General features: G+C 37.2%; 1 protein-coding gene across 3 annotated transcripts; it reads left to right on the top strand.

Moving 5' to 3' along the window:
• The first annotated feature begins 262 nt into the window (after positions 1-262).
• Positions 263-9,296, top strand: NUP35 (nucleoporin 35). 3 transcript variants are annotated; one of them, XM_039322510.1, is made up of 9 exons: positions 263-415; positions 1,489-1,659; positions 2,543-2,670; positions 3,567-3,627; positions 4,155-4,296; positions 5,748-5,817; positions 5,921-6,049; positions 7,059-7,223; positions 7,327-9,296. In XM_039322510.1, exons 1-9 carry the CDS (start codon positions 385-387, stop codon positions 7,402-7,404), a joined length of 975 nt encoding a protein of 324 aa, XP_039178444.1. In that variant the 5' UTR covers positions 263-384; the 3' UTR covers positions 7,405-9,296. The 3 variants fall into 3 exon arrangements, with proteins under 3 accessions (XP_039178444.1, XP_039178442.1, XP_039178441.1); XM_039322508.1 differs by lacking the exon at positions 263-415 and adding an exon at positions 656-725; XM_039322507.1 differs by lacking the exon at positions 263-415 and adding an exon at positions 710-832.
• Positions 9,297-9,878: the final 582 nt, after the last annotated feature.

The following is a 9,878-nucleotide window of genomic DNA, read 5'->3' as shown; positions in this document are numbered from 1 at the left end:
AAAATAAAAATCGCTGCTTTCAAAAAGCTTTCAACTTCTAACCACCCATGAACAACGGCCACTCACTCACTCACTGAGCCAGAGCCAGGGCCGGAAATTGAGCCAGGCAATAAAACTCAGCCGAAAACGGCCTTCCGGTCTGCAATGTCTCATTTCTCCGCGCATTCCCAGAAGGGAAACGACCATAGAGCCATAAACCTGTAGAAAGAGAGAGGGGCAGCCAGTCTCAACTTTATGGCCTCGTTCTTGGGAGGAAGTGGCGTCTGCCTTTCCCACCGCGGGCAAGAGCGGCACTTCCGCCTTATTTGAAAGTGACGGGCTGAGGCAGGAGGGAGGCGGCTCCGGTGTACACGCGGCCGGTCTTGGCAAGTGGCTGCCTTCGCTATGGAGCTGCCGCTCCCTTCCCCTTCGTTGGGTGAGCCTCTTCTCGGGTTAGGGCTCAATAAAATGAATTAATTAAATGACGTTAAGCCTGTTTGATCCGCCAGACTTTTGAGAAAAGCGGGAAAGGGAGACCTGTTCATTGCTGGTCGTTTCCACTCTTTCTGCTCATCCATTTGGGACCCAGTGACGGGGGTGGAGGTGGGATTCTAGAATTCCTCTGAGGCTCTCGGGGGGAGGAGGGGGGAAGGGGAGGGGAGTCCCCGATTGTGACGTCACTTGTACCTAGATCTGCATGGCGAAATCCCGGAAAGATTGCCAGGGCGTCAGAGGAGGGAAAGCAGGTCGTTTGTTTAGTGTTTGTTCGAGGAAGGGAAAAAGCCAATGAATCCCCACTACGGGTTCAAGCGCGTTCAAAACAGGGAAACTGTTTTTAGACCTGTTGGCTTAGGTAGGCTGTAAAGAGCCAGGAATATCTCTTTGCTCTAATAAAAAGTTACTGGGGGGGGAGGGGGAGGAAAACTTGATCTTATGTCTGCTATAAGCGTCCCTTGTTTGTTCGTAGGGAACGGTTGTTCTAGGAATAAGAGTAACTTGGATTCAATTTTTTTTTGCGTTTGCAACCACCAGTGCAGGAGTTACGACCACAGTTGAGCCCAACATTTGTTAGGCGAGGTTTGGCCCGTCTTACGACTTTTCTGACCACAGTTGTTAAGTTAATCATTGCAGTTAAGTTAGTAACAGGGTTGTTAAGCAAATCTGCCTTCTGCAACGCTCATAAATCTGAACCAGTGGCCAAGTGCCTGAGTTTTGATCATGTGGCCGTGGGGATGCTGCAATGGTCATAAGTGTGAAAAATGATCATAAGTCACTTTTTCCAGTGCCGTTGTAACTTTGAACAATCACTGAAATGAACTGTTGTAAGTGAAGGACTCCCTTTATGATGGTTGCAAAGAAGGTAATGCTTAACAGGGCACTTGTATTCAACAGGAAAGCTTTAGTTTTGTTTTTTTTTGTTTTAAGGTCTTGGAATGAGCAACCAGTTACTGTAGTATCTTTGATAGAGGCTGAATGTAATTCTTATGTGAACCATCTTTTGTAATGCAGGTGCTGAGCCAATGGCATTAGGATCCCCTTCTTCACCAAAACCAGGTGCTGGTGCTCAATTTCTGCCTGGATTTCTGATGGGTGATTTGCCAACTCCGGTGACGCCGCAGCCTCGCTCTTTAAGTGGTCCTTCACTTGGTGTAATGGAAATGAGGTCACCAATGCTTGCTGGTAAACTGGTTCTGAATTAAAATACTTTTCTACTAGCTCCAAATGGCAAAAATTCATCAAGAATATCCTAGAACAGTATTGAAGTGTGGGTGTTACTTGAGACAGGGGTGTTTGCTAAGAACAGGTCTTTGCTAACTTTAAAAAAAAAAAAGGAAGCAAGCTAATTTTAGCATGGCAAAAGATTTTAATATTTTAATTTTAGCATGTGTACTGCATTTCAAGTATCTTCTAGGGTGGATAGCTTAAAAGAAGTTTTTTATCTGTTCAGCTTGCTGACATTCATATGTTACTGAATTTCCCAAACACTGCATTTTAAAAAATCATAAGTGCTGCATACATAATGTTCTTCCCTGAGGGTACAGCAAAATACTTAGGATTTATAATCACAAATGCAATTCACACAATTGTAATTCAGATTTTTTTCCCCTTAAGAGAATAAATTTGTTTTGGAGCACAGTGATACTGTCCATATCTCCCTAGGACTACTTATATAACCATGATTAGCAATGTTTTGATGGTTTCCAGAGTTCCAGCCTTTAATTTTTGACAAGGTTCAGAAACAGTTATGCAGCTTTATTCATGTACAGGATTTTTTAATTCATAATAATCACTTTAATGAGGGTCCTAGATATTCTCTGACCTCGCTTGTTTTCTTGCAGATGTTTCATTACTCAAGCTAATGCTTGGTGATGATGTTACCTAACTTGGGTAATGAAATGTCTGCAAGAAAACAAGCAAGCTCAGAGAGCAACAAGGATCCCTCATGTCAGCCCTGACCTACAAATATTCTCCTTTATTAGTAATCACTTTAATCACAAAAAAAGATAGTAAGGATTACAGAAAACTCCATATTAACTAGTTCTAATATTATATGTTTACTTAGGTGGGTCTCCTTTACAACCAGTAGTGCCAACACACAAAGATAAAGGTGGTGCTCCTCCAGTTAGAAGCATCTATGATGAAGTAGCTAGCCCAGGTCTTGGATCAACCCCTTTGACTTCACGAAGGCCTGTAAGTAATTCTCCTGAAGCTGCAAAGCAAGACTTCTGCATTGGCAATGTTGAAGCATTTCCACTGAAGAAAGGAGCACAGTGAATGAGGAGAAATGGTCAAGCTTTATTCAATGATCATTGTGTGCCTGCTTTGCAAGAAAGAGGGACTCTGAACAATAGAATGACATATTTTTTATATATTTTGGGATTGAGGGGTGAGAAATCTAAAAGACCTCATTTATGGTCACATGTGAAATAAGCGTTTAAACAAAAGAAAATGTATTTTTCTATTGTAAGGCAAAGCTACTAAGTATTAGCGAAAGGATGGAATGTTGAGATAATTGTATGCATACTTGATTAGAATGTGGGGTTTTTTTGGATGGTTTTTCACCTCCTGCTTCCTAGATGAACTTTAGGAGAGGACTTTATTTCATTTTTCTCCTTGTGAATAGGATTAAAAAGGCTATCTTGGCATTGAAAATATAGCCATCTTTACCTATAGACCAGATGAATGGCATATGTTTAATAAATGTTCGGTTTGTGCATTATTCCATACTGATGATTTCATCTGATTTTATAATACATTGAATTATTACCTATTTTAAGTCAATGCTGGCCCAAATTACTCAGTTTTGCCTTCTGTTATTGTTCAGTGGAGAAGTGTGGCGCTTCAACTGTGATCAGGCATAATTGCCCCAAAGAAAACATAAACTGCATATAAAATCCCTGTATAGCATATTTTGCTGTATAGCTCAATCTTGGGATTTTATTTGCTTTTATCAAGCAACAAACAACATGCAGGTGTATTTTTGAGTTGAATTGTACTGGCTGATTTTAAAATAAAACATTCTGTTCAAAGAGTTTATTTTCTGGCTTCTAAAACAATTTCTAACTAACATTTGTACTTTTATGCAGGCCACTTTTTCTGTAATACAGAGTCCAAATGTTGGGTCTCTGCCAGTAACTCCTGGAACAGGTACGATATCTACTTATTTTCTTCTCTTGATATTTAATTAAGAATTTATCTGCAAGGGAAACTTCAACAGCATATGTTCTGTTTAATTTGTATATAGATCATTACACAATTTATGAGCTAATACTCCTATTGAAATTATACCAACCCCACTTTTATCAGATTTTTAAAATTCCTTCTCTACTTTATGTCTGACACTGATAGAAGTCTTCCTCTTTTAAGTTACTTTGTTTGCTTTCCATTATATTTATGTAAAATGCTGACAATCAGGATAAAAAAGTTTATTAAAAATTTTATAAAACTTAAGTATTGACAAAAGTAACTATTTTACTGGCCTTGAGACACTGCATTATTATTATCACCATCTTTCTTTAGTATCAAACTCTATGTGAATTTGGTAATTATGAATTCAAAAATTAATCAGTAAAATAGTTTAATAAGCTGTGACTATTCTTTATTTTATTTTGGAGTACCTAGTTCGTCCGTTAACTAGGAGATCTTATAAGGCCCATTTCATTATATTTTGACAGGGGCAAATGTGTTTAGTCCAGCAAGTTTTGCACAACCTAGAAAAACTACCATGTCACCAGCTCAGCTAGATCCATTCTATACTCAAGGAGATGCTTTGACATCAGAAGATCAACTTGATGACACCTGGGTAACAGTGTTTGGGTCAGTAATTGGCAGTTCCATATGATAAACACGAGGACAATTGACTACCATGGTTTAATTGGGCGTAGAGTTTTTGGATTAGGAGATGTTGATTCTGTGGGAGATTAGTATGAATTTTATAAAATGAAAAAGTGAGATTACAATATATATATATATACATACACATACACACACACACACACACACACACACACACACACACACACACATATATATATATATATATATATATATATATATATATACCGTAAATGCCGGCGTATAAGACGACTTCCGCGAGCGCTGAAATCGGCGCCAAAGACGGGGGTTGTCTTATACGCAGAGTCGTCTTATACGCCGGAAATACTGGTAGTTTCCGGCGTATAAGACGACGTTCTAGGAATGCGGCCCGCCTATAAAGACGGGGGTCGTCTTATATGCTGGGTCGCCTAATACGCTGGCATATACGGTATATATATATATATATATATATATATACACACACACACACACACACACATACACACACACACCGTATATTCCGACGTATAAGACGACTTTTGAGAGCGTCAAAACAGCCTCCAAACTCGGGGGTCGTCTTATATGCCGAGTCGTCTTATACGCCGGAAATAAGGTAGTTTCTGGCGTATAAGATGACTTTTTAGGCATGCGACTCAGCGTCGATCGTCTTGCGACTCGGCGTCAATCATCTTGCGACCCGGCGTCGAACTAGGGGGTCGTCTTATATGCCGGGTCGCCCTATACGCCGGAATATACGGTATATATATATGCAGGTTTTTTAAAGCTGAATAAGATATGCATAGATTTTCATAAGCATGGTAATTGGTAAAGCAATTTACATAATGAAACAGGGGAATATTGCAAACTCCTGAGCATATTTATTTGTAGCCGTTGTTACAACATTTAATTCTTCCTTTGTGCATTGAAATATTGAGGTTTGGACCCAGAAGTTGGCTGCTGTATTAGGGAGCAGCCACTAATTAGTAAGAAAGAAAACAGATGGAGTTTTTAGATTGAGAGGATAAAAAAAAGCAGGGAAAGGTTAATCCCTTAGTTTCTATTGAGGGAAAAGAATAGGCAGTTATTTTGAAGTCAGAAACATTAAACTGCTCTCTTGTGTGTGAGATTTAGTTTGCCCATCAATAAAAGTATTTCCCATGAGAAGATGCTGTTCCCCAAAACTACTCCCTTGATTGTAAACTAAAATAGTATTTTCCACCTAAACTTACTTGCTAGCCCATTATATAGCATATCATTTGCAAAGTGAAGCTAACTTTGCAAATGATATGCTATATAATGAGCTATTCAGAGAGTGTCAGTGACTTGGGCATAATGTATTTCTATGCACTTCTGAGACTCTTGTCAGTAGCATAATGTTGAGGAATATTGTATATTTTATTTATGATTTCAAATAGTGATACAAGTCTTTTTTTTTTTTACTGATGTTACAGATTTCCACAGGCATCTGCTTCATATATCCTGCTACAGTTTGCACAGTATGGAAACATACTAAAACATGTGGTGAGGCTGGTGAACAGTTTTTGCTTTTTTTATATATATATGTATAAAAAACCCCATCCTCAGTTTGGCTTTGATTTTTTTTTCTTTCACATTGTCAATGTAGATGTCTAATACAGGAAATTGGATGCATATTCGATATCAATCAAAGTTACAGGCTCGGAAAGCCTTGAGCAAAGATGGAAGAATTTTTGGAGAATCTATCATGATTGGAGTTAAACCTTGTATTGATAAAGTGAGTTGTTATATGGTGGTGTGAGCATGGAACAGAACAGGTGGAGAATGCAGAGTCATAACCAATCTTTGTTGGTAAACGTGTTTAACAGTACTATACAGGTAGTCCTTGACTTATGGCCACAATTGAGCCCAAATTTTTTGTTGCTAAGTGAGACACTTGTTAAGTGAATTTTGCCCCACTTTACAACCATCCTTGCCACAGTTGTTAAGTGAACAACTGCAATTGTTAAATTAGTAATATGGTTGTTAAGTGAATCTGGCTTCCCCATTGACTTTGCTTGTCAAAAGGTCTTAAAAGGTAATCACATGACCCTGGGACACTGCAACCATCATAAATGTGAGTCAGTTGCCTGGGATCTGAATTTTGATCACATGACCAAGGGGGTTCTGCAATGCTCTTGAGTGTGAAAAATGGACATAAGCCACTTTTTCAGTGCTGTTGTAACTTCGAACAGTCATTAAATGAACAGTTGTAAGTCAGGGACTATCTGTACTTCCTAAATCAGAGAAAAACCTAGAAGAAATAATAAGAAATACAAATAATGCAGTTATTTCAGTCTATCGCAGGTTGTGTGGGTAGCATTTAATGTATTAGAAAATTAATATGGAAGTCAATAAAGAATGTGAACTTAACACAAAAAAATGAGTGTTTCTAGTCCAAGGAATTCACTATTTTCATCCAGCTTAGTTCAGAATATTAAACATGTATTGCTATTTTAAATCAATTTTTTTCAACAATACCTAATTTAACATTTAAGGTACAGGTAGGCAACTCGGAGAACCAAATGGTGGTTTGTGATTTTTTCAATGCTCTCAATAAAACCATAGAGTCGGAAGGAGACATTTAGGTTCCTTTTGATGCAGGAATTCAAATTAAAGTAATCATGTAGGATGTCTCTTTACTCTTTTACTTTAGTTTATTTAGTGAAGCAGAGACTGATACCCTCCTTTTTTAAAGCTTTAATATTGGTTAGAGACATCTCTAAATGTATTTCTTGATCTTGTAGAATGTGATGGAAAATATAGATAGAGGCACTGCATCATCCCCAACTTCAGTCTTCACACCTCCAATGAAATCATTTGCTGCCCAAGCACAGCCTTCAAGCACGCAAAGAATCTCCACCATGAGACCTCTAGCTACTGCATATAAAGCATCAAGTAGTGACTACCAGGTATTCTGTATTAACATAGTGAAGTCACTTTTTTGAATAAAAGGTATTGGTATTGGTTAAAAAGGTATAAAACACTACTTATTTAAATTTGTCTCTCTTGTAGGTAATTTCTGACAGACAAACTCCAAGGAAAGATGAAAGCATTGTGTCCAAAGCTCTGGAATACATATTTGGTTGGTAGTTGAGAAAAAATAGAGCTTGGTTAGAACGTATAAAAGGCTACCAGCACTTCTGGTTAGTTATATAACCATTTGTGATAGTATCAGTTCTGCCTTCTAAAACTTTGGCACAGTTACTTGCACTTTAATCCACAGCTGGGTTTATACTTGACTCATATGTTAAAATGGTTGCAATCAATGTTAAACTTATTTCTACAGTAATTGCATGATACAACTTAAAACGGACAGGTTTATGTGAGGTTTTTTTTTCCCCCAATGATGCTAATCCTTCCATAATTTTCAAGTTGCATGACGTTCTTTCTACTTTAGGAAATATGGTATTGCTTGCTGCAAGATGAATTTATGGATATTATTATATATAATGACTGGGATAGATTTTGTCAATTTTAAATTTGAAAGCTGTTCTAAATGTAACAGTCTTTAAAGGAACTTTGGATGAATTGATTCTAATTTGGAAGATGTGCTTTTTTAAAATCTAAATAAAAATTGTGGTGCTATCGTTTTTTTGAGCTGATGGTGGTTTTTGTAAACTATCCAAATACACTATCAATGTACACAAATACCACTGACAGTATTGTTATGTGGCTTTTTGTGCATTGGGACACATTTAATTGCACAGAAATTTTTAAATTTCAATGCTTTTACACGATGACAAATGCATGAAGTGATTTTATCTAGGGCTTATTTGGAAGCCTAAATTTAGTTCTGACAATTCCCCTTCTAAATATTATGGAACCCTGGTCAATATTCAGTTTTACATTTCCCGTCCTATAGCAGTTTTATTTCCACTGTCTCTAAAATATACACCAGGCGTTATCTTATCCTTTTGAAGTAGATTTTGGAGGGATAATAGAATATGTTTTGCCGATGCTGTTCTGTGGGTGAGAAGATACAGGATACTTCCCCAAATGATCTGAATGCTACTGTATCATTAAATATGTCCCCATTACATTTGGTAGTTGGTATAAGAATTACTTATTTATAATCTTGTCTTTCAAATACATAAGAATAGCTGGACAAACTAATATTAAATACATCCTGCTGAATGTTGAACTTGCACCATTATTTAGTATCATAAATAAAATACACAGTGTTAAGTCTGTTTTATACCTCACCATTATACAATTTGTAGAATTTTCAAAACTACTGGTGCATCATGTGAAAGTCACTGACAACTTATAACCACTTCCTCTTCTGCAATTTTCAACAATATACTGTTTTCAATGGATTAGTCAAACTCTTGGTGTAGAATAGATAAATTAAATATGACGCATCGTAGCCCAGATCCCTTTGGTTAAATGGCTGTCTTTGCAGCAGATTTTAATATTGTCGTTATTTTTTTAAGTACAAACACTGATTTATTACATTTATATCCAGTTTTTGTCTAGAAAGGTTAGCAGTTTTTATCCTTTATATTCTTGCAGCAATAACACTGGGAGATAGATGGGACTGAGAAACAGTAACTGACCCAAGGCAATCCCAAGACAGACTGGAATTGTACTTGGATCTCCATGCTTCCAGTCCACTATTGTATCCACTGCACCACATTAAGCCCTCTTTGATGCTGCTGAGATGGAATTCACTAGTAAACATGAGCTTCAGAACTCCATTTAGTAGACAGTAGGCGGCTACTGAAAAAGGAAGCAAAAAGGATCTAAACACAATTTCAGAAAATAATGTTTCTTTCCTTGTTTATACTGTTCATTTTCATCACTAATACGTATATACTTCCATGCTGATTGGATCATGTTCTTTTTTGTATGATATAGCTATTTTTTTTAAAAAAAGTTGTAAATCTCTTGTAAAAATTGAATTTGTTCTTCAGACAGAAACGCATCAACACACTTCATGTATGGACATTTCTGCCAAAATAAAACATGTTAACCAAAATAAATGGTACCTTATTCTTTGGTTTTATTTACTATTTTAGATATATCTTTTTGTAATTGATAACTAAGGGGACCATTCTGGAATTAGATCGCGTTCATTGGTAAGATTAATGTATTTGGTGGTGAATGACATTGGAATGAGAAGTTATTTTGATGTTACATGCAAAACTTGCAGTAAAAGCTCTAGTTCTTGAGAAGATTGTGAAAATGGATGTTGTATTTTATCTTCGTAAAGATTTTTTTTCTATGTGCAGTGTGAAAGGCATCACATTGATTTCAGTATTTAAAGCTTTATACCAGGGGTTCCCAACCAGGGGTGCTCGCACCCCCTGGGGGTGCGAAACGATATTCAGGGGATGTGAAAACCTGGGTTTAGAAGTTTCAAAATTATAAAGTATATGCATAATTTGTTATTCGAACTTTTGTAAGGGGTGCGAGAATATATCAAGCTTTCTAGGGGTGCGGGGTATAGAAAAGGTTGGGAGCCACTGCTTTATACTGTAGTACAGTGTTTCCCAAACTTGACAATTTTAAGGCATGAGGACTTCAACTCCCAGAATTCCACAGCCAGCAATGCTGGCTGTGGA

This window comes from Crotalus tigris, unplaced genomic scaffold (genome assembly GCF_016545835.1).
Source record: "Crotalus tigris isolate CLP2741 ecotype Arizona unplaced genomic scaffold, ASM1654583v1 scf7180000024116.2146003, whole genome shotgun sequence".
NCBI classification, from domain to species: Eukaryota; Metazoa; Chordata; class Lepidosauria; order Squamata; family Viperidae; genus Crotalus; species Crotalus tigris.
The sequence above is the reverse complement of the archived record's forward strand: the minus strand, read 5'-3'. Positions and strand labels throughout refer to the sequence as shown.